Source organism: Erpetoichthys calabaricus, chromosome 11 (genome assembly GCF_900747795.2).
Source record: "Erpetoichthys calabaricus chromosome 11, fErpCal1.3, whole genome shotgun sequence".
NCBI classification, from domain to species: Eukaryota; Metazoa; Chordata; class Cladistia; order Polypteriformes; family Polypteridae; genus Erpetoichthys; species Erpetoichthys calabaricus.
In genome coordinates this window covers 92,548,706-92,575,303 of record NC_041404.2, presented here as the reverse complement: position 1 = coordinate 92,575,303, position 26,598 = coordinate 92,548,706, and the positions used below count along the sequence as shown (strand labels likewise).

Genomic DNA, 26,598 nt, shown 5'->3' with positions numbered 1-26,598 from the left:
TCACTATGTTATGCACTGTAGAGGGAGAAATGTCCAAATCTCTTCCTATCTGTCTTTGAGAAACGTTTTTCTTCATCATTTCAAAGATTTTTGCCCGCACTTGGTGGCAAACTGGCGATCCTCTGCCCATCTTTGCTCCTAAAGGAGTAGGCCTTTCCTCGATGCTGCTTTTGTACCGAATCATGATTGCAATCACCTGTTAACATCACCAGTTTCAAATCACATCATTATTTAGTTATTATACCTCATTACTACCCCTTAATTGCCCCCATCCCAACTTTATTTGGAATGTGTTGCAAGCCTGAATGGCAAGAACTGATGTTTACTTACAAATCAAATTATGTTGACAAAAAAAAAACATGAATTATCTTGTGTTCATACTGTCTGCAATGAAATAAAATTTGAGGAGAATTTATAACTTGCTTTTTTCTTTTTTTATTCACATTTTCCACACTGTCCCAACTTTTTCTGATTTGGGGTTGTATACAAAGTACAGCGAGGGCAAAAGTGCAATGTGTATTCTTTCTCCGATGTAGAATCCTTGTCATCATCGGAGTTCAACTCTGCTATATCTCCCATCTCTCTCTATACCTATGTCTACCTGGCAGGGAGAATATTCTTTGTTAGTTATGGTAATTACAACTCAAAGACACATGATATCCTACTGTATATGGTGTTCCACAAGGCTCTATCCTGGGTCCGCTGCTCTTCTCAATCTACATGCTTCCATTAGGTCAGATTATCTCAGGGCAAAACATGAGCTACCACAGCTATGCTGATGACACACAGCTGTACCTATTAATAGCACCCGATGACCCCGATTCTCTTGATTCACCAACATAATGTCTTACTTGTATTTCTGAATGGATGAATTGTAATTTTCTAAAGCTAAATAAAGAGAAAACTGAAATTTTAGTGATTGGCAATAATGGATACAATGAGGCTATTAGAAACAAACTGGATGCATAAGGATTAAAAGTCAAGACGGAGGTAAAAAGCTTAGGGGTAACTGTTGACTGAAATCTGAATTTTAAATAGCATATTCATCAGACCACTAGGATAGCATTTTTTCACTGAAGAAACATAGCAAAAGTTAGACCTCTTATATCATTGAAAGATGCTGAGAAATTAGTTCACACGTTTGTTTTCAGTCAACTAGATTACTGTAACTCCTCTCAGGACTACCCAAGAAAGACATAAATCATTTGCAACTAGTGCAGAATGCAGCTGCTAGAATCCTAACTAGGAAAAGAAAATCCGAGCACATTTCTCCAGTTTTGATGTCACTACACTGGTTACCTGTGTCATTCAGGATTGACTTCAAAATTCTGCTTATCTATATATATAATTCACTAAGCAGCCGACCATGGCACGCAAGACACAGACCATGGGGCGTGCACGACAGAGCCATGCCCGCCAACTCACAGAGCCCCGCCCACCAATTCACTAAGCAGCCGACCATGGCACGCAAGACAGAGACCATGGGATACGCACGACACAGCCCTGCCCGCCAACTCTAACCCTCCTCCCGCGTCCACCCTCGCTCTCGGGGCATGCACACTGCCTGCTCATGTGCCCGCATGCAACACCTCACCAAACACCACCTCAGTCGCTTTCGTCTCTGCTAACAGTCCACATGCACCTCTGAGCCACGTTGACTTTTCATTGTTTTTTTCGGTTCCGGCTGCTTTTCTATATATAATCCACCAAGTCGCCCGACCATCTACAAAACCCTGATTCATACCATCAGAGCTAGGGGAGACATTCCTACAACTGTAGCATCTACAGGAATTGCTGCAACATTGTTATCGGGTGGACGAACTACACATTCCGTTTTTAAAGTACCGTTGAGGTTGAATACTACTTCCACATGCAACATCAAACCTACCTCACCACACGCTCAACATCTTCTGCAATCCAAATTGATAATATGGGACGAGGTGCCAATGACACATGCATACGCATTCCAGGCAGTAGACAGGTTATTATGTGACCTCACGGGTGACACGCAGCCATTTGGAGGCAAAATAATACTATTGGGTGGAGATTTCCGCCAAATTCTCCCCATCATTATGCGTGGCTCCCGAGCACTTACTCTCGCCAGTTGCATTAACAAGCAACCTTTGTGGCGTCACATACATGTTCTTATACTGACGACAAATATGAGAGCTCTTCCTGAAGAACAACATTTCGCAAAATGGCTCCTCGATGTTGGAGACGGGAAAAGCGGAACACCTGTGACATTGCCTTCACATTGTTTTCCTTTTATTTCTGATCCCGTTCAACAACTATATGGCGACATCGACTTCTCAACTGTCACTCTGGAACAACTCAGCACGCGAGCTATATTAAGCGTCACCAATGAAGACTCGCTACACCTTAATGAACAAGATAGATAGATAGATAGATACTAGTGCTGAAACTTATCCCTACTGACGAAGTGACTTTCACCAGCGTTGACTCCATCGTCACAGACGATCCTGCAGATCAACTTTCATTCCCCGAAGAATTTCTTAATAGTCTTACTCCCACTGGCATGCCTCCGCATAAACTCAAAATTAAAATTGGTTCAGTCATCATGCTTCTCAGAAACCTCCTGCCAGCAAAAGGTCTCTGTAATGGCACTAGACTTTCTGTTACCAGCATTCACTGCAATGTACTTGAGTGTAAGACTATCGCAGCTGCTACCTCACAAACTGTCCTTATTTCCCGGATATCCCTGACCCCATCAGATTCAAATTTGCCTTTTACTTTTACACGCAGACAATTTCCTGTTAGATTGGCCTTTGCAATGACAATTAATAAGGCACAGGGCCAAACTTTCAAAAAGATATGCCTGTGTCTGCCAAAACCAGTTTTCAGTCATGGACAATTGTATGTTGCTCTCTCCGGAGTTCAATCTTTTCATTCAATCACAGTCGTATCCTCAAACCCACCCCATTTGGACAACTGTGTCTTTCAGGAAGTGTTCATCCATCTTAATACATACAGTGTGGCAAAAAAGTATTTAGTCAGCCACCAACTGTGCAAGTTCTCCCACTTAAAAAGATGAGAGAGGCCTGTAATTTTCATCATAGGTATACCTCAACTATGAGAGGCAAAATGAGAAAAAAAAATCCAGAAAATCACATTGTCTGATTTTTGAAGAATTTATTTGCAAATTATGGTGGAAAAAAACTATTTGGTCAATAACAAAAGTTCATCTCAATACTTTGTTATATACCCTTTGTTGGCAATGACAGAAGTCAAACATTTTCTGTAAGTCTTCACAAGGTTTTCACACACTGTTGCTGGTATTTTGGCCCATTCCTCCATGCAGATCTCCTCTAAAGCAGTGATGTTTTGGGGCTGTCGCTGGGCAACACGGACTTTCAACTCCCTCCAAAGATTTTCTATGGGGTTGAGATCTGGAGACTGGCTAGGCCACTCCAGGACTTTGAAATGCTTCTTACGAAGCCACTCCTTCGTTACCTGGGCGGTGTGTTTGGGATCATTGTCATGCTGAAAGACACATTTCATCTTCAATGCCCTTGCTGATGGAAGGAGGTTTTCACTCAAAATCTGACGATACATGGCCCCATTCATTCTTTCCTTTACACGGATCAGTCATCCTGGTCCCTTTGCAGAAAAACAGCCCCAAAGCATGATGTTTCCACCCCCATGCTTTACAGTAGGTATGGTGTTCTTTGGATGCAACTCAGCATTCTTTCTCCTCCAAACACGACGAGTAGAGTTTTTTCATCTGACCATATGACATTCTCCCAATCCTCTTCTGGATCATCCAAATGCTCTCTAGCAAACTTCAGACAGGCCTGCACATGTACTGGCTTAAGCAGGGGGATACGTCTGGCACTGCAGGATTTGAGTCCCTGGCGGCGTAGTGTGTTACTGATGGTAGCCTTTGTTACTTTGGTCCCAGCTCTCTGCAGGTCATTCACTAGGTCCCCCCGTGTGGTTCTGGGATTTTTGCTCACCGTTCTTGTGATCATTTTGACCCCACGGGGTGAGATCTTACGTGGAGCCCCAGATCGAGGGAGATTATCAGTGGTCTTGTATGTCTTCCATTTTCTAATAATTGCTCCCACAGTTGATTTCTTCACACCAAGCTGCTTGCCTATTGCAGATTCAGTCTTTCCAGCCTGGTGTGGGTCTACAATTTTGTTTCTGGTGTCCTTTGACAGCTCTTTGGTCTTGGCCATAGTGGAGTTTGGAGCGTGACTGTTTGAGGTTGTGGACAGGTGTCTTTTATATTGATAACGAGTTCAAACAGGTGCCATTAATACAGGTAACGAGTGGAGGACAGAGGAGCCTCTTACAGAAGAAGTTACAGGTCTGTGAGAGCCAGAAATCTTGCTTGTTTGTAGGTGACCAAATACTTATTTTCCACCATAATTTGCAAATAAAATCTTTAAAAATCAGACAATGTGATTTTCTGGATTTTTTTTTTCTCATTTTGTCTCTCATAGCTGAGGTATACCTATGATGCAAATTACAGGCCTCTCTCATCTTTTTAAGTGGGAGAACTTGCACAATTGGTGGCTGACTAAATACTTTTTTGCCCCACTGTAATTCGCCTGCCTCCTCACTCACTCACTCACGTCCGTCCGAAGCCGAATGCGCAATCGCCTTCTGCGCACGTGCGAAGCCGAATGCGCAGTCGCCTTCTGCGCAGCTGCCCGAAAAAACTTAGGAGACCGACATCCAACCCCAACATCGCGGCAGGCAGCGGATTTACGGCCGCAAAAATTCAAAGAGGAAGGCGACTTCGATTAAAGCTCTAGAGGCCTGAAAGGCGATTTCGACTACAGCTCGAGGCCTAATTACACATTCTGATTCAATTACACATTCATTCAATACACCTATATCAGGTTTGTGGTGCTTATACTTATTACTATTCCATATTGTACTGGAACATTCATCATTCAATATTATACTATAGGCCTGGAAAATTCATCAACTAACAGTACAAGCCTGTAGAGTAATGAGTAAAGTAGACTACAATCATTACAAAACAACTTCTTCGTTACTTATCATTTGTTCTTCATACACTGCTGACACAAACTTGTGCCCGTTTCATCTTACGTTGTCGAAACGGGCTCTTTGTCTAGTCAATAAATAATTATGCGGTGTATGCTACGCCGTGGGTTGGCTAGTGGTTTATAAAGCCTTAAATAATCTTGCCCCATCTAATATATTGGAATGTCTGACATCTTATATTCCAAATCGTAACCTTAGATCCTCAAATGTGTGTCTCCTTAGAATTCCAAGAGCAAAACTTAAAAGAAGTGGTGAGGTGGCCTTCTGCTGTTATGCACCTAAAATCTGGAATAGCCTGCCAATAGGAATTCGCCAGGCTAATACAGTGGTGCACTTTAAAAAAACTGCTGAAAACACATTATTTTAACATGGCTTTCTCATAACTTCACTTTAATTTAATCCTGATACTCTGTATATCCAATTCATTATAATAACTATTCATGGTGGCTCTAAAATCTGTACTAACTCCTACTCTCTCTTCTGTTTTTCTTTTTCCAGTTTCTTTGTGGTGGCGGCTTGCGCCACCACCATCTACTCAAAGCACCATGATGTTCCAGCATTGATGGATTAAAAGCCAGAAGTCTGCATGACCATCATCATCAAGTCCTTCCATGAGAACCTTAAATACAAAGAAGACTATTTCATTTATGTTAGGTAGAATACCCAGAGGGGACTGGGCGGTCTCATGGCAAGATTTTTTTTCTCCTGCAGATTTTATTTTTTTCTCCAGCTGTCTGGAGTTTTTTTTTGTTTTTTCTGTCCTCCCTGGCCATCGGACCTTACTCTTATCCTATGTTAACTAATGTCTTATTTTAATGTCTTACTTTGTCTTTTATTTTCTTCATTATGTAAAGCACTTTGAGCTACTTTTTTGTATGAAAATGTGCTATATAAATAAATGTTGTTGTTGTTGTATGTCTATTTTTTGCAAGTGCGGCTTTGACATCATGGACAATAAGGTGTGAACTAATTCAGCGTGAGAAGGAACACTCAATAATATTAACAATAAGAGCAGCACACTACTCAAAATGGCAAATATACGAGGCAGTCAGGATTGAACCGGGGCACTCTTGATTATAAGTCAGTAGTTCTTACCGCTGTGCCACAGAAGCTGTTGTATCATCCTTGTACCTTTTGTGAAAGTGTTTATTTGATCCTTGGACTTCAGGATTCACACATTATACAGTTTATGTCTACATTTTGTCATTTATTACTAAAATATGAAAAATGTTTGTTTTAATGATGTGTTAACATAGATTGTTGTAGAAACAGAACACACATGAAATGCATGTGTTCCAAATAACGGTCTATTACTTCCCTATACATCTCTAGGTACCTGACTCCCAGATAATCGAGGCATGAGCTGGGAGAATTTTGTGCCCATTCTGCGGCAGTGGGGGGATGGAATAGTAGGCTGCTTGTCTTAATCTGCATATTTACAAGACAAAAGACACTAACGGAGTAGTGCAAAGGGATTTAAGGTGGGCTGGGTTTACGAGTTTTTTCGTAGGCTTTAGTAATTCTAGTGCTAAGAAATGCTGAAATCAAAACAGCACTGCTCAGAAAACTAAGGGAGAACAGGCAGCAGATGGCCTACGGGTATGGAAATTGAATCCATGGCACTTGAACTATAAAACTTTCACTGTATGTGGCTCAATGTAGGAGGGATATTTGTTAAAAAGCAGACTAGCTCAACTGTGATAGCTCGTCTCGGGGCATACATGTGCAAATCGCATATTTTAATAATGAAAGGGAGCAGGCAACACAGAAAATATAATTTATTTGAAAGAAGACACCATTGGGTATGTAAAAATACCATTATTCCCATAAGGGGAAAAAACAAATAGAGAACACTGACATGTATGGAGGTATTGTCCACAACCTCTCCCTCTATAACATGTTTAAACATTTAAAAAAAAAAAAAAAAAAAAAAAAAACAAACAAGGGGAGGGTTCATAATATAGTGAAAGCAGGTGTGGTAACAAATTACGGCCCTTCTGATTTATTTTACTTTGGAAACTGTTGAACTTATAACATTGTTATTGGTTTCACTTCACATATTCTGAAATTTCACTATAGCTAAGTAATAACACCATGTTATCATATCTTCAGTTAATCTACATTTGAGATGTAGTTCTGGGATAAGAATACTTCCATATTTAGAATAAGCATTCCCTACTACACAAAATACAACATATTCAAGCAGAACAAAACATGCACACTGAATTATTATCATATTTATTTGTGTTTTTTAAAAATAAACATCACTTCTAAAATGGTCATTCTATTCTCTAACAGTCCTGTTCTACAACTAAAAATGCATGCAAAACCATTTATGCATTTCAAAAAACATTCTGAGAAACATTATTTATTAACTTGATTCTTCCTTATTTATTAAATACTGTATATTTGGAACTGTATCTTGTCTTCAAAAGTTTCAGTACACCTAAATGCTACAGTGTAAAACTATATTTTTAGAAAAAACTGACCGAGTAAGATATTTCCACCTGGAGAACTCATGTAGGAAAAAGCAATGATGGTTACATATGTTTAGATCACTTGGTTAAATCAGTTGTGTCACTCTCTATAGCAAACATGTTGGACAATATTTTAGTACAATTGATTTGTGGTGATGGCAGCGCAGTAAGGAGACCTGGGTTCACTTCCCAGGTCCTCCCTGCATGGAATTTGCATGTTCTCCCCATGTCTGTGTGGATTTCCTCCAGGTGCTCCAGTTTCCTCCCACAGTCCAAAGACATGCAGGTTAGGTGCATTGGCGATCCTAAATTGTCCCTAGTGTGTGCTTGGTGTGTGTGTGTGTCCTGCAGTGGGCTGCCGCCCTGCCTGGGATTTGTTCCTGCCTTGCGTCCTGTGCTGGCTGGGATTGGCTCCAGCAAACCCCCATGTGTTAGGATATAGCGATTTGGATGATGGATGGATGGATGATTTGTGGTGATGTTCTCCCTTAAAAATGTAAATAAAAGTACAGTATTGTTTGATTATATATAAAAAAACAGTTTGGTATTTATAATGACAGATAACTGCCCTATTCATTAATACAGAGTCTTGAACCTTACAGCTTGCTTTTTTTCCAGTTTGTACAACCACATTTTCTTCAGTCACCACATAAAGTAGAAAACAGATGTTTCAGACTCAATTTTCGAGGGCCACAGTGGTTATAGGTTTAAGTAATCAATTACTGTTGATAATTGAACATCGTTTGCTTTAATATTAATTTAATTCCTTTATAGGATTTAGAATCCACAATTATTTATATATTTATTTTAACCAGCAGCCACAACTACAAAGCGAGACAACAAATAAATGGCTATCCTGATTTCATTTGCATCTGTTTGTCCATCATACAATATCTGTTTCGATAAAATACTTCAAGAAAAAAGTGAAGCACCGAGAAATACTGATTTGTCATTTTCCACAAAGTATTTTGATGGTGCTCTCAGAAAAAAAGAAAAATAGTTTTGAAAATGTTTGAAGTGATAGAATGATGGCACTAAGAAGCCACATAATTAAATAATGGGTATTATCAATAGACATAATTGACTTCAAATTAAGAAATCATTTAGAGTAAAAAATGTGGTCCTCCAGGAAATTAGTAAGAAACCCTCATGTTAGCTGAGAACGTGTTGGCTTGCTTTGCATCTCATTATTTTTTGGCTGCTAGTAGAAGTAATGAAGTGCTCTGAATCTTGAAAAGCAATTAAAGTTCAGGAAAAGTTCAGGAAACATGAGTAACTGGCTACTAATTAAGGAAGTGGCTGAAATAAAAACTAGCAGCCACTGTGGCTCCCAGGACCTTCATTTAACACTCCTGATGTAAAGTAGGATCAACTTCAACAATTAATATGTACATATATAAGATATAGTGGGAAATGTTTTCTACTATGATGAAGCAGATTTTACCATTGAGGTATATCTTCAGTATTAAGTGAAAACTATTTATAAATTTTCTTCTTTCCCACATAGTTAATATTTTCCATAAACAAAATAAGTAATTTATAGAAACAACAATGATTTTTAGTCATTAACATTTTATGTCAAAACCCTTACCTGCTGTTGCACCCCAGGATGTGAAACTGGCATTGGTCCTGGTTGCTTCTGCAAGAATGCCTGGGGATTCTGAACAGACGCCGACTGTAGCTGCGGAGGACCAACCATCTATAAAATTCACATTATACACATGAATATTGAACTATGTTGTTTGTTGAAATAATATTTATAAAAATATTTATTCTGACTTCAGGCTTTTAAAAATACTTACACTTCTCTGCTGCTCTATCTTTTGCTGCTGGACTTGTTTGTGATTGGTGATAACTTGTCGGATGCCATTAACAAAGCCACTTTGGTCATTTGGGATTAGACCCATAAAGATTTTCTTTTTAGATGAGTACAGCAGCATCAGAACTCGCACCTCACAGGGTGCAGTGTGAGGAAAATGCACACAGCCTGCCTGCAAATAAAGCAAGGGAGTATTAACCTTTGTACTGTACTGTTTTCAGAGAGAGTGAAAGTTGTGCTCACAACAGCCCTTGTGTAGCTAATACTTTTGTAAAACTATTGCACACTATATCATTAGTGCTCCTATTTATTTTACAGGCAGTATCCCATGTCTCTCTCTGGTCCATATGAAGTGCCTAGGTTCTCAAGCAGCTTCAAAATATCTGAATTAATAGAACACTCTGCTGGAAGGGTTTCACCTTGAACCAATTCAATTCAGTTTATTTTTCATAGCAAACCTCACCTCACTAAGTGCAGGCACAGAAAGTTGAGATAAGTTTGCAGGAATAATGCAAATACAAACTCTACTAAATACATTACAAATTAGAAAGGGAACAAAGTAGTTTTAACCTGATCCATATAAACTGCAAATATCATCTTATTTTGGGCAAACTATAGTATCTCAATGATATACTTGGAGAATTTATGTTCAGCTTTAATAAATTTCACTGATCAGTATTACTGTTATTTCAAAAACAAAATATTTTAAACTGGTGAATTGTTTTAAAGAAACATTAGGGGTTATTAAAAAGTTTTAAGTGTAAGAAAACAAGTTTACTTATTCAACACAATCCTAGTGAACACTAATACTCTTTCTGTAACAGTAACAAAGCTTTTTCCATTTCACTCAGATAAAACATATTATCTGGCCTGTACAAACCACTCATCTATAGCTAAAGTGATTATTTATTATTGTTGGCACAGAGCTTCCCACACAGGTAGCCTTTCCAATCAGTGAAAAGGCAATAAATAGAATGTGAGAGGGGTAGTGTCATGAAGAAAAGGAGTGATGTTCAACATTTTTTGTAATTGACCTCTGAAAATAAGAAAGCAAATTAGTATGAAACACTTCCAACATTTCTACCAATCCAAATCAGTTAGCAAGAGATTCTCCATAGAACACTGAATGATTTGATTTTTCATTTGAGGAATCAACATTCTGGGCACTTAACATGGACAAATTTTGCTTATATGTTTAACTGTTCATGAAGAATGTATTGAACTGACCAATATGAGGGTTAATTCTTATCTAATGTTTGAAATTCAAAGACAGCAACACTCCTGATCTTGTGGTTTATAACATACATGTTGACTTGGCTCTGAAACAAGAAACATCAAATATACAGAGTGAAATGTTTGTTTGTCTAGTGTCTGCATATCCACAACTTTGAACCATTTGTTCAGGGGAACACCATAAGCTATGTATTGTTTTGAAATTTAGCTGGTGCCCCAACTCCAGGCTGTACTGGGTACCCATGATATACACTATAAACCACAAACAGTAAATATTTCTAATTCACTGTTTCAGTATGAAGTTGCTAACTTTAACCGCTTACAAAACCAACACCAAAGAACACCCAATTGGGCTCCAATTCAAAGCTTAATGGTCACACCACCTACTATGCATTTCAGATATTTCTTTGTTACTACTATTGGAAATCCTTTGTATTCCTTTGATGTAAGCACTTTCTTATATGTCTATTTTCCATTCTCAGCCATTACATATCACAGGAACGTCAAACTCCAGGCCCATTTTACATAGCCATTATATCTGTATATAATTTAGTCAGATTACATTTACACCAGCCATTAAAATGCATCTTCAGTATCTGATTGTGTTTATTTGCAAAACCAAGTACAGTGCTGCTACTAAACTGTTAGAATGGAAACTTATAGTGTCCCAACACATTAAAATGTGGAATTAAGGTAACATGCTACACTTTTATAACATTAGTGTTTTAACTCAATGACAAAGATGTATATTTGGATATACAGAAAGCTGACACTTGGCTCACTTTTTAGAGCTAAACAGGTGTCATGGCTGGTTACTCTTCCATTGTACTGACACATCTGTACTGTTGTGATTTTGATAAAAGATTTTGGGGTTTGAGACTTGCACGTCCTTGTTTTGCTGATGTCAGATATATTCATGAAACTAAGTTATTTCTGACTGAAAAAATTTTAGGCTGTGACAATTCTGGAACACATAGTTATTGTCCTGCCAGTGGACTTGGCTGCTTGATCTGCCACACACTGATATTTAGAAAGTGTAACATGAAACATTAATATGCAATGGCAAATAAAAAAAAAAATGAAACAAGAAGAGAGAAAGACAACAGCAAATAGAGAAAACTTTTTTTTTTTGTTTTTCACCTGTAAGCATCTACCTGATGAGCATTTTGTCAAAATCACATACAGAAACAAAAGCTACATCTGTTACTTGCTGTAGCGATGACAGAAATACATAATACAGTAAATTACCATCCTCTTTAATAAAATCCCTTTGTGCGTCTTCTGGTGAAGTGCGCATGCGCGTGGCTTCTGGTGAAGTGCACATGCGCGGGGCACGGTGCGATGCGCGATATTACTGTCAGAGAAAGTTAGAGGCGTTTTACGGAAATACAAACCAGTTTTACTGCGAGAGGAAATTAAAGGTACACAATTCAGTGACGCATATTACAGCCACATACAAGCCAGTATTACTGTCAGAGGAGATTAAAGGCATATTACCGACGCGCACGCCTGTATTACCGCCAGAGAAAATTAAAGGTATATTACGGACGTACAAGCCAGCGGACGTACAAGCCAGTATTACTGTCACAGAAAATTAAAGACACACAATACACGGTGGCAGCCCACAAAGAACGGTCAGCTCAGCAAGTAAACATCAACAAAAGAAAGGCTGAAAGAAAGAAAAACACGACCAGCAAAAAGAATGAGGTCAAAGTCCCTTGCCATTTAATATAGACTGTTCCTACTAATGTTTATGCACTACTGTTCTAGCGCCCGTTATTGTAACGGGCAAAATTACTAGTTATCAAATAAATGTTGTGAATGGTTGTGCAGTGCACTTACAGTAAAAGATTCAAAAACTATAAAACACCAACATTTATTAAGTTCAACAAGTCTTGTGACTTTTTGATAAAGTAGTCAACAGTTTAGTGCAATTATTTTGACATTTTTAATTGTCAATGTTGTTTAAAATTGTCAAAATTGTTTAATTTATTTCTGTGTGCATGATATAACTTTAGATTGGTAAGAAACATGTACTGCATAAGTAAAATTCATATTTATAATTACACTTCAAGAGTTATGAATGACTAATTAGTAAAATGTAAACAAAAAAACGATTAAAATACATAAAATGTACATCTCATCTTCCTATCTGCTTTTCCTGGTGAGTGTTGCTAAAACTGTAATACAATTAATGGTTAAAAAATTATGAAAGTTGTCATTAAAACCGAGGCTTTGGAAAACATCTTGCATCACCCCAGTCCCAAAGGTATCACGTCCTGGTGAGCTGAATGACTTCCGGCCTGTCGCTCTGACGTCACATGTAATTAAGACCATGGAGCGGCTGCTGCTTCACCACCTGGGGCCACAGGTCCGCCAAGCCCTCGGCCCTCTACAGTTCACATACCAGGAGAAGGTGGGAGCGGAGGATGCCATCATCTATATGCTACACCGATCCCTCTCCCACTTGGACAGAGGCAGTGGTGCTGTAAGAATTATGTTTCTGGACTTCTCTAGCGCCTTCAACACCATCCAACCTCTGTTCCTTAGGGACAAGCTGACAGAGTTGGGAGTAGATTCATACCTGGTGGCATGGATTGTGGACTATCTTACAGACAGACCTCAGTATGTGCGTCTCGGGAACTGCAGGTCTGACATTGTGGTCAGCAACACAGGAGCGCCGCAGGTGACTGTACTTTCTCCCATCCTGTTCAACCTATATACATCGGACTTCCAATACAACTCGGAGTCCTGCCACATGCAAAAGTTCGCTGACGACAATGCTATCGTGGGCTGCATCAGGAGTGGGCAGGAGGAGTAGTATAGGAACCTAATCAAGGACTTTATTAAATGGTGCGACTCAAACCACCTACAACTGAACACCAGCAAAACCAAGGAGCTGGTGGTGGATTTTAGGAGGACCAAGCCCCTCATGAACCCCGTGATCATCAGAGGTGACTGTGTGCAAAGGGTGCAGACCTATAAATTCCTGGGAGTGCAGCTGGATGATAAATTGGACTGGACTGCCAATACTGATACTCTGTGCAAGAGAGGACAGAGCCGACTATACTTCCTTAGAAGGCTGGCGTCTTTCAACATCTGCAATAAGATGCTGCAGATGTTCTATCAGATGGTTGTGGCGAGAGACCTCTTCTACACGGTAGTATGCTGGGGAGGCAGCATAAAGAAGAGGGATGCCTCACGCCTGGACAAACTGGTGAGGAAGGCAGGATCTATTGTAGGCACGGAGCTGGACAGTTTGACATCTGTGGCAGAGCGACGGGCGCTGAGCAGGCATCTGTCAATCATGGAGAATCCACTGCATCCACTAAACAGTACCATCTCCAGACAGAGGAGCAGCTTCAGAAACAGACTGCTGTCACTGTCCTGCTCCAGTGACAGACTGAGGAGATCGATCATCCCCCTTCAATTCCACTTAGGGTGGGGGGTAAACGGTAACATTATACAAAGTTATTGTCTGTTATATCTGAATTTTTATCACTCTTTAATTTAATATTGTTTTTTACCAATATGCTGCTGATGGAGTATGTGAATTTCCCCTTGGGATTAATGAAGTATTTATCTATTGTAGTCACACAATGATGCTGACTTAAAACACAGAATATCTGTAAAATAATGTATATGACACAAAACAAATGTAGAATCCATGCATTAACTTAAAGTTTTGATCAACATCCGTTTTCTCCTCAGATTTTTTTTTTTACTTTTGGAATATAATACAACACTAAACACTTTACAATATTTTAATAAACGGATCTATAAATAACAGACCACTTTTATAAACTAGTTATCAATTTTTTTTATTTACTTAAAAGTAATGCCTACTAATTCAGTGTAAGCAGATTAGCCAATTATTGGTCTTTAAATGATAATGTATAGTTCAATCCAATGGTAACAATGTAATGATGATGGATTTTAGGTGTTTACTGCAGCTATTTTAAAGTTACGTATAAACAGCAAACTAGTCTGTGATTTGGACTGGTTTTTGATGATTGCACTATTAGAATTCCAGTCAATTAACTGTTAAATAAAGGCAAATTGCTTTACTATAGCAGTGGTTCTCAAACTTAGAACTGATGACTTTATATGGCTGCAAGTTTTTGTTCCTAATAGTTTCAAAACACTGAATGATGAAAGGCTGCAACTACTTCAGGGTCAGCCCCACAAACGTATAAATAATGTGAGAATGAAAACTGTAAAAACTAAGCAAAAAAATAAAATAAACGCCTGGTACAGTCTAACAAAAAAAATACCAGACATAGTTTAATTATTTCTGCATTTAACCCAAAACATAAAAACTAGGAAATGCATAACAGCTTGTTTCATTAGGTTAGGAGTTGAATTAAAAAACAGGACTGGTTTGGAACAAAATCTGCAGCTACATGGGGTCCCCAGAACTGAGCATGAGAACCACTGGACCAGAAGTGAATCATGCATTGCATTTGAAATCTAACATTGTTAGTTTACAGTCTTCCTTTTTAGGCCTGCTAAAATTAGTTCTCAGTTTTGGTATAATAATTGGGCCCTAATAAATTCTACATATAGAGCCCCATGACCTGTGAATCTGCCACTATTTCCAACCCGCACTGGGCATACATAGTGTTATTTGTTGGCCATCAATAAAATTGATTCTGATACCTCTGACATATTCCAATGTTGCCCCTAGTTATGTTATGGCTTTAACATAAACAGGCTAATCAGATTAAAATAGTTTGTTAATTTCTAATATTCTAAAATGTTTACAGTAATCTCAATATTTAAGAGTTCCCAATGTACTACTTTCAAAAATACTACTAAGGAACCTAGCTCTTTTCCAATGTGAAAAGTAAAACATTTTCAAATGTTTTTGTAAGATTTGCATTTAAACAATTTGCATCTGTGCTTCCATGTTATCAGCCTATTTATTGTGCTGTATTCATTCTTCCACAAGAACTTGTCATTGAAGGGCAAAAATAAAATGACATGGAAGCTAAGTAATAATACTAACATCAAAGAATATCTTACCGTAATAGAAGAAAATAAACATTTTTGTTTGTTTCCTTTTTATATAGTACTGGTTACTTGATAGCCTGCAGCTTTTTAACACACTTTGCAACTGCATATTCTGCAAGAAGCTGAGTGTATAATTGCCCCAGATGGCTGAGTTGGGCAGAGTCTCAAAAGTGGGGAAGAGACACTGTCCAGTGAAGACTGTTACATTAAAGTTTCACATACATGCCTGCTTATACATTATATCATTTTTGTTTTATGTCAAGATCATTTGGATTCAACCTCTTAAGATGGACAACAGAAAGCATCTGCAGTAGAGAGGGGCCTAGGGGCACAGATTTACAAATCTCATATTTTGAGTAACATGAAATATGCCTGCGAGTGCAAAAGATGATAGAAAGCAGAACACCACAGGTTTGAACTGTAAGAAGCCAAACCCAGGTTGCACTGGCCAAACATGCTAAAATGGACTCACACAAACAGAAAACCAACAAAAGTACTGAGCACAGTACTTTGAGCAGCTCTTATTTACATACCTGTCAACACTTTGGTCATCCTGTTCTAGTCTGATTGTTACAGTATTATTTACATTATAAGGCTTTAAAGGATGACATTATTGCAAAACTTTGTTTTAAACACTGTTTCATATATTTCTTTATCCATTACATATTTTGCATGTTGCTATGACAGACGTATGTCCCACTTCAATGCTGAATAATATTATCTCATCAATAACAGTATTAAGAGTCACTGCTAAAGTCATTACATATCCAATGTGGGTTCATGGGAGGAACACCACATAGCCCAGAAGAATTGAGTGCAAGGTCGGAAATAGCCTTGAACAGGGCACCAGTCCCATGGTTCTACATTCATGAATATACCCACACAGAGACAATAAAGGATTACCAATTAACCTATTTTGCAATGAAAATGTGAAGAAATTAGAAAACCCCATACAGACTCAAGGAAGACAAGCAAAATCCACACAGACAACATCTGAACAGACATTAAAGCAAACACGCAGAATCTGTGACACAGCTGCACTACCAACTTTAGCCTTTGTTTATTATTAATATTATAATAAAGCGTTTCTCTAAGGCAACTTGAGAAGGATAAAAAAAACACATGCAATACTACTTAACTGTGCACAAACGAAATTAGCCAATGAGGCTTTTTAAAAGAAAGAAGGGATATTTAACTGTGATCCCAATTTGTTATGATACTTGACTCAGCTGTAATGTTATTATCATTTTAAGTGGTTAACAGAGCACAGTGTAGGATAGGGAAAAAGCACCAGGTGGAATAAAGTTCCGATGTAATGGTAAGAAATTACATTTCCACCCCAAGTTGCATCAAATAATTCCAGAGACAATATGAAATACAGTAGACCCCCATGAAGTCGCGGTTTAGGGTTCTTGGACTCAGTCGTTCGTGGATTTTTCCTTAGAACCTAACTATTAATTGTTAGCGGAAAGCGCAAATATCCGCTGCAATTTTTTATGGCTTTTTTCGTGGCAATACTGTGCTGTAGAGAGAACAGGAAGCAACCACTGAGGGAAACGCAGTTTGGGATGGTGAAAGTCGCCAATCCAAGAGCGTTATTCATTTCTCCTTGCTGCTGATTGATTGCTGGCCTCTAATGTGTCTCCAGGTGAATGGGTTTACCACCGCTGAGGGAAATGTGGTTTGGGATGGTGAAAGTAGCCAATCCGAGAGCGTTATTCATTTCTCTTTGCTGCAGATTGATTGCTGCCCTGTGACTCGACTCCAGCTGAGTGTCCTCGTGTTTTCCATTTTGTTATTGTATTCATTTTGTTATTCTTAAATGCACAAGATGTCGCCAAATCGCCCTGCACCTTCTAAGGCTTCTGGCACTGAGCCTAAGCGCAGGAGAAGGTTGAACTACTGGATTTGTTCTGGGAACTAAAAATTTATGCTGCAGTAGCGTGCCACTATGGCATTAATGAAAACCCTGCATGCTACATAAAGAAGAACGAAGCAGCGATCTGGAGTACCGTATCTGAAAGTTTCTGTGATAATGCCAAAAAGGTAACGACTGTAAGGAATAAAAATATTGTCAGGATGGAATCTGCCTTGGCATTGTGGATCACCGACTGCAGGAAGAAGAACATCCCCTTGGACGGTAACATCATCCTTGAGAAAGCACGGAAACTGTACCAACAGTTCGCTACAGGAGACAATGTAGCAACTTCCCATCACAATGTTCCTGAAGCCTATAAAGAAAAGCCAGCTCAAAACCCCACCAGAAGAAGACCCGTCCAAAGATACGACTCCTCCTGAAGCGCCTGAAGAAGAGGTGCCACCCGAGGAGTTTTAAATCCTCTGCATCGTACTGCACAGCTACTTCATCATCATCATCAATATCATTCATCATTGGTGAGTACCCGTACACTTTATTGTATTTTAATTAAATGAAATTATTATGTATTTACTGTACTTATAACAAAGAAAATGCACTTGCATGAATTACAGTACCTATAGTGGTAACATTGGTATTTTACATTCTAGCACTGTGGGAGACATAGCAGTACAGTAGACAGGTTTACCTTTACATTCTGTTTTTAGGTAATGTATTAAGGTAATTTTTTAGGTAATGTATTAATGTATTAAGTGGAGTTTGCAATGAAATTAAAGTGCTTCGTGGGCATACTGTATTTAGGGTTTAAACTATAAAAATAGGCATTTAAAAGGCATTTTTTAACCACATCCAAAAGTTGCGGTTTTTCACAATTCGTGGGTGCTCTAGGAACGTAACCCCCGTGAATTTTGGGGGTGTACTGTATTAACCTTTCATGGAAATGTGTGCAAACGTGTAACATGCTTTGTAACTGCACATTATATAGACACTGACTGTTTTAATGTGCCACTTAGCCCAGAGGTAACACACAGTGACATGCATAGATCTACTGCTATGTCGTATGTATGTAAAATTGTCTCTTATGTACAATAAACAATTAGATAAAGATTAATAAAACATCAATAATGTGATGTTCAGGTCTTAATTATGTTGTACATACAACTTTGCAAGAGTTAGGGAAGCCTAATTTCGCTATCACTCTAACCTAATCGACATGGTGGGGAAATGTTTTGTTGCGTATGAGTGCTTCTAACTGTCCGTGCACGCATTTAAAGTTATTGGTCAGGCTATGTGCTAATGAGAAATGCATGCAAAGTCACATTCTCTCTCATTGCTTCAATAAAGCACACAGTCATGTCACTACTTACACGTTTATTTTATAAGTCACGAAAAGCAATTCAGTGTGGAACACAGTATTATATAAACTACAGGTCAGAATTCAACCCTGGACAAGGAGACTTCCCTTCACCAGACACATACATGCATGCATTCACAAGGGGTCAGTTTAAAGTCACCTGTCAGATTAACCAGCAGTATAACGAAGCACCAGTTGGCCTTTTGAAAATAATTTGCTGTGTTTCCCCCCAAAAAAACAAGATTGTCCACAATATAGTTCTTAAGCAAGAAATGCACCTATGCAAAGACTAAACTGTTGTCTGTTTGCTTACTGTTTAAAAGGATTTTTTCTTTGTTATTTCTTTTACGCATAATATTATGCTGTACCCACCTGATCTGATCAAAGAATTTTATTTATGACCTGATCATGCCCAAATATTAAGACACAAAGCAATCCTGGATGGCACTGCATCACAGGACACAAACACTCAAATAGTATCAGTTATAATGTTGAAGACTAATATTATAAAACAGATTAGAAACAGCAACATATATATCACTGTTTTTTATTATTATCATTCATTAAACGGTGTGCTCTGCAAAACTAAGGATTTTAAACGATCCCACACCCGCAGTTTTTCCCAGACTTGACCTACCTTTTGTTCCACAATATAAAGGGCTACTGTCAAGGAACATGCTGCATCAATGGTTTAGACAACAACTCTAATACAGATGTGTGGTTTAAACAAATCTGAAGCAATTTTGTAAAGTCTATAATTGTACTTTAACTGTAAACTTGTCACAGTGCTCTGAGCTTGCAGTCAATGAAGAATGCTATACAAAAATAAACTAAACTAATTTGATCTGCTGCGCAAGCAAGAAAATTGTTTTATTTGGATGGCACAGAAAAACGCTGTAAATGTTAAATCAAATTTATTACTACCACAAGAATTATTTTGAAAAATAAAACTTTTTGATTCTCCTGGTGTTGCTCTTCATAGGACTGACTGATGCAGAAACAAAATATTGAAACCAAAATATCCTGATATATATAAACTGCTCAAAAAATTAAAGGAACACTTTGAAAACACATCAGATCTCAATGGGGAAAAAATCATGCTGGATATCTATACTGAAAGGATGCCATATCGTTTGACAGAAATGAGAATTATCAACCTACAGAGAAGGCTGAATTCAAAGACACCCCGAAAATCAAAGTGAAAAAATGATGCGGCAAGCTAGTCCATTTTGCCGAAATTTCATTGCAGCAACTCAAAATCATACTCAGTAGTTTGTACGGCTCCCACATGCTTGTATGCATGTCTGACGATACCGGGACCCCACAGAGGTTGCACAGGTAGTCCAATTTCTCCAGGATGGTACATCAATACCTGCCATTGCCAGAAGGTTTGCTGTGTCTCCCATCACAGTCTCAAGGGCATGGAGAAGATTCCAGGAGACAGGCAGTTACTCTAGGAGAACTGGTCAGGGCTGTAGAAGGTCCTTAACCCATCAGCAGGACCGGTATCTGCTCCTTTGGGCAAGGTGGAACAGGATGAGCACTGCCAGAGCCCTATAAAATGACCTCCAGCAGGCCACTGGTGTGAATGTCTCTGACCAAACAATCAGAAACAGACATCATTAGGGTGGCCTGAGGGCCCGACGTCCTCTAGTAGACCCTGTGCTCACTGCCTGGCACCGTGGAGCTCGATTGGCATTTGCCATAGAACACCAGAATTGGCACGTTCACCAATGGCATCCTGTGCTTTTCACAGATGAGAGCAGGTTCACCCTGAGCACATGTGATGGACGTGAAAGGGTCTGGAGAAGTCGTGGAGAATGTTATGCTGCCTGTAACATTGTTAACCATCTTTTGGTGGTGGGTCAGTGATGGTCTGGGGAGGCATATCCATGGAGGGACGCACAGATCTCTACAGGCTAGAAAACAGCACCTATTAGGTATTGGGATGAAATCCTTGGACCCACTGTCAGACCCTATGCTAATGTAATGGGTCCTGGGTTCCTCTTGGTGCACGACAATGCCTAGCCTCATGTGGCTAGAGTATGCAGGCAGTTTCTGGAGGATGAAGGAATTGATATCATTGACTGGCCCCCACGCTCGCCTGACATAAATCCAATAGAACACCTCTAGGACATTATGTTTTGGTCCATCCAACACCTCCAGATTGCACCTCAGACTGTTCAGGAGCTCATTGATGCCCTGGTCCAGATCTGGGAGGAGATTCCCCAAGACACCATCCATCATCTCATTAAGAGCATGCCCCGACGTTGTCAGGCATGCATATAAGCATGTGGGGGCCATACAAACTACTGAGTATGATTGTGAGTTGCTGCAATGAAGTTTCTGCAAAATGGACTAGCCTGCTGCATCATTTTTTAAAAGTGTTCCTTTAATTTTTTTGAGCAGTTATATATATATATATATATATATATATATATATATATATATATATATATATATATATACACACACACACACACACACACATATATACATACAGTTAGGTCCATAAATATTTGGACAGAGACAACTTTTTTCTAATTTGTTATTTAATTTGTCCAATTACTTTTGAGCCCCTGAAATGAAGGGATTGTGTTAAAAAAAATGCTTTAGTTGCCTCACATTTTTATGTAATCATTTTGTTCACCCCACTGAATTAAAGCTGAAAGTTTGCACTTCAACTGCATCTGAGTTGTTTCATTTAAAATTCATTGTGGTAATGTACAGAACCAAAATTAGAAAAAAAGTTGTCTCTGTCCAAATATTTATGGACCTATATATCTATATGTATAAAATCCAATGTCTGTCTGTCTGCTTTTCACAAGAGAACTACTTAACAGATTTAGATCGGGTTTTTTTCTGTTAATTTGCTTGAACATTCCTGTTGCGACCTCTCTCACCACACTAAGTATCATAGTTCGCTTGTGGTACCAATTTATTTGTGCGAATCTAAGAGAGACACAGTAGGCCAAGGGGAGGGGGGTGGGGCCCTCCTCACTCACGCTCCAGCCTCAGGGCACATCTTACATCTATTTAGCTAGCGAATGAGAGAACTACTTAACGGATTTAGATCAGATTTTTTTCTAGAATTTGCTTGAACATTCTCTCATCGCGCTAAGAATCATAGTTCGTTTGTAGGAGCCATATATTTGTGCTAAGCCAAGACAGAGGCTACGTGCCGATGGGAGGGGGAAGTGTGATGTCAGGAGTGGGGAGTCAGTCTAACTCTGTATTTTGGAGTGTATCTTTCCTCAGCTTAGCTAGCAAAACATTTTTGTTTATTGATTTTTAAAGTTTGTCCTGTTTCACTACTACGGGGCAGAGCCACGGGGAATGGCAATTCCAAAAAAGTTGGGACACTGTGTAATACATAAATAAAAACAGAATGCAATGATTTGCAAATGTCATAAACCCAAATTTTATTCAAAATAGAACACAGAAAACATCAAAGGTTGAAAGTGAGACATTTTACTATTTAATGAAAAATATTAGTGCATTTTGAATTTGAAGGCAGCAACATGTCTCAAAAAAGTTGGAACAAGGGCAAGAAAAGGCTGGAAAAGTAAGTGGTACTAAAAAGAAACAGCTGGAGGAACATCCTGCAACTAATTAGGTTAAATGGCAAAAGGTCAGTAAATTGATTGGGTATAAAAAGAGCATCTTAGAGAGGCAGAATCTGTCAGAAGTAAACATGGGCAGAGGGTTCACCAATCCGCAAAAAAACAATGTCTACAAATTGTGGAATAATTTCAGAATAATATTCCTCAAAGTAAAATTGAGAAGTCTTTGAATATCGCATCATCTACAGCAGTGCTCCGCAACCTTTTCTCACCTACGACACACCAAAGTTCTTCGTAGAATTCCGCGGCACGTCAAAAGCTAAAATATATAGCAGTGGCGTCGCTATAGCGGGGGGTTGGGGGCTGGACGGGGGGCTGTCTGCTCCCAGCGCCAGCTATTTAGGGGTGTCCAAACTACGGTACTTTCTTTTTTTTTTGTTCCTTGAGGAGGTGCAAAAAAAAAAATTTCTTTCAGCTTTGGGGCGTCAAATTTTTCACCGCCCCGGGCAACATGATCTCCAGCTACGCCACTGATATATAGATATTAATTTAATTTACAATAAATTTTCATTTTTTATTATAAGTATACATTTATTATAAGTATACATACATAAAAACTATACTATATTAACTTTTATGCAATCTTAATAATTATTATAACATAATGACTGATTAATGTGATACCTGCGCTTGTTTCAATGAACACAAAAGTTTTATATTCGGCTCAATATTTGACAGCGCAACCCGAAGTTCTTGGTCAAGATCTTTTAAGCATGACCGCTTATCATTTTTAATTAACACAAGAGTTGTTTGTCTTTTTTGGCGTAACTGGGATGGTTTGAATTTAGATGGCGATTTAGTTTACTGGGTGCCATTGCCTCGTTTGATAGCTGATCGCCGCAAATGATGCATTGTGGCTTTGGAGCCGTTTCGTCACCACACCACGAGAATCCGTATCGAATGTAGTCTTCGTTGTACTTCCTTTTCACAATCTTCTTTGTTTTTTTTTTTGCAACACTTGTGCTGGGTTCTTCATCATCTGTACGTGAAGACGAATCTTTTCCACGTAAAAATTAATCCATATTTAAAGGGGTATAAAACTAAATATGAATCACACGAAGAACGTTAACCATACACAATTCAGCAACACAACTAATAGTAATGAATGATAACTACTGTCGCAAGACGAGTGAATGCGACGTAGCACGACTAATACGTCGGCTTGAATTGAATCTAGGTGAGGGCACGGAGCGATCTGCCTATCAAAGCATACTATGGAGTTGTCTGGCGACTACGTAGGGCCTACGTTGTAGGCGACAGGTGCCAGGCGATGGGATTTATTATTTCAGAGAAATGACACATAAAATTATGAAACCTTTAAAAGGCTATTTACGCGAATATTTCATTGCACGTATTCTCGTTATTGTGTTTCTAAGGAGGACCGTTGAAATATTACTTAGTTAGAAAATTGTCTTATTTGACCACGTCACACCTGTATCGGCTCAAGGCACACCGGTTGCGGAGCACTGATCTACAGTACATAATATCATCAAAAGATTCAGAGAATCGGGAGAAATCTCTGTGCAAAGGACAAGACTAAAAATCAATATTGGATGCCCAAGACCTTCGGGAACTCAGGCGGCAACTGCACTAAAAACAGGCATGATTCTGTCAAGAAAATCACTGTACGAGCTCAGGAACAATCCACAAATCATTATCTGTGAACACAGTTTGCCGTCATCCACCAATGTAGTTTAAAGTTCTATCATGCAAAGAAGAAGCCATATGTGAACGTGATACAGAACAGCTGGTGTCTTTGGGCCAAAGCTCGTTTAAAATGGACTGAGGCAAACTGGAAAACTGTTCTGTGGTCAGACTAACTGAAAAATGAAATTAGTTTTGGAAAACTTGTACAAGGAAGAGGAATCATCCGCCTTGTAACCAGCACTCAGTTTGAAAGCCTGCATCTCTGACAGTTGTCACACACGTGCGAGTAGAAGGCAGCTAAAGGGCTTAAGTGATAGTAATACTACATCTGACCACAGGGCGGCGGGGTGCACTGACTGTCTTTCTCAGTTTCCTGAAGACCTTTCCTGAGAAAACCTGCCAGGTTCCGTCACCTCCGAAGACCTCACTTCCGTTTCCGCCCCTTCCGATGTGATCATTTGTGGCCCAGGTGATGTCACTTCCAGCTTTGGGCACTTAGATGATGTCATTTCCGGTTAGAACATTAGAACACTCTAGATGAGAACAGACCATTCAGCCCAACAAAGCTCGCCAGTCCTATCCACTTATTTTTTCCAAAAAAAACCCATCAAGTCGAGTTTTGAAAGTCCCTAAAGTCTTACTGTCTACAACACTACTTGGTAGCTTATTCCAAGTGTCTATCGTTCTTTGTGTAAAGAAAAAAATTCCTAATGTTTCTGCGAAAAGGCTTTATCTTACCTAATAGACGAAGTTGGAAAAAGCAACTCTTGACTACAGAATTTACTTGTTTCTCAAAAGAGAGGTTACTATCAAAGGTAACACCAAGATTGCGGACTTGAGGTTTGGAAAAGACAGAGAAAGAGTCGAGAAGTCCAAGACCAATTTGGGCTTTAGCTGATGGACCCACTATAAGCACCTCCATTTTATTTTGATTTAGATCAAGAAAATTTTTAGCCATCCAGGATCTTAGTTCAGACAGACAGCTGTGGAGTTGATTTGTTGTAGAGTTGCCGACAGGAATATAAACCTGAGTATCATCAGCATAGCAGTGAAAAGAAATGTTAAATTTCCTAAAAATCGCTCCATTAGGGTGAAGGTATATGGACAATAAAACAGGACCCAAAATGGATCCCTGAGGAACACCATATTTAAGAGGAGCAGTAGATGAAGAAGATGAATTAAAAGTCACTGAAAAGTGTCTACTAGTTAAATATGACCTGAACCAGTTAAGAGCAGCCCCTTTAAGCCCAACAAGATGTTCAAGCTTTAACAGCAATATCTCATGGTCAATAGTGTCAAAGGCAGCGGATAGGTCAAGGAGGAGAAGGACTGCTGCATCACCTGAGTCAGTAATAAGAGAGATGTTGTTGAACACTTTCAGGAGTGTCGTTTCAACACTACGATAACGCCTAAAGCCAGACTGGTAGATCTCAAATAAATTATTGGAGTTAAGGTGATCAACCAATTGATTATAAATAATTCTTTCTAGAATTTTAGCCAGAAATGGCTGTTGGGAAATTGGACGAAAATTGGCTAAAACTCCAGGATCTAATTCTGCCTTTTTTAGACGGGGATGGACTGCAGCATGTTTAAAAAAAATGAGGGCACAACTCCCAAACTAATAGAATCATTGATGATGGCTAATAAGAGTGGGCCCAACACATCAAAGGCTTCCACTAAGAGACGTGGTGGTACAATATCCAGAGGACTGGGGGCTGGTTTAAGGGTGTCAATAGTTCTTTTTAGCTGTGAAAGTGAGTCTAGATCAAAGGATTCTAAGACAATGTCATGATTAACAGTAGGAAGTTCATAGCCCGTTTGAACAATGCCACGGCGGATAGTATCGATTTTGCTGACAAAGAATGATAGAAACTGGTCACATGAATGAACAATGCTATTTGATCCCATCGCAGAGTGGGGATGAATGGCCGCATTAATTGAATTAAATAAGACCCTAGGATTCTTTGAGTGACGGGATACTAAATCGGCAAAGAAGTTTTGTTTCGTTATCTTAACTTCAGCCTGGAAATTGAAAAGAGAAGTCCTAAAAATCTGTTTAGAGACAATCAGTCCATCTTTTTTCCAACGCCGTTCAGCAGTTTGACAGGTACGGCGCAGTGATCGTGTATTTCCATTTAACCAGGGAGCAGGTCTACCCTTATTACTGCGTATCTTGGGCGGAGCAATTGAGTCTAAAATCGTTTTACAGGAAGAATTAAATTTTACGACAGAATCATCGATACCATTATTTTGGTCATGCACATAAAGACTAGAGAAAATAGTTTTAAAATCAGATATAATAGAAGTATTTAAAAAAGCGTGAGCAGCATGAGGGACAGCTATTAGTCGGGACATCAACAGTAATATTCAGATCCATCATTATAGAAAAATGACCAGTAAAAGAAACATCACATAAATCAATATTATTCACTGAAATATCACGAGTAAGAATGAGATTGAGGGTGTGACTGAGAGAGTGGGTTGGCGTATTAATATGCTGTATAAAATCAAATGAGTTC

The 26,598-nt window shown here is 38.9% G+C and overlaps 1 protein-coding gene across 2 annotated transcripts in view; it reads right to left on the bottom strand.

The window, feature by feature from the left end:
- med25 (mediator complex subunit 25) overlaps positions 1 to 26,598 on the bottom strand; it is a 287,263-nt gene that overhangs the window by 91,421 nt on the left and 169,244 nt on the right. For both annotated transcript variants that reach the window (XM_028813612.2, XM_028813613.2), the window contains exons 16-17: positions 9,317 to 9,505; positions 9,106 to 9,213 (exon numbers count right to left, since the gene is read on the bottom strand). In XM_028813612.2, coding sequence (XP_028669445.1) covers positions 9,106 to 9,213; positions 9,317 to 9,505 — 297 coding nt within the window. The remainder of the gene's footprint in view (positions 1 to 9,105; positions 9,214 to 9,316; positions 9,506 to 26,598) is intronic.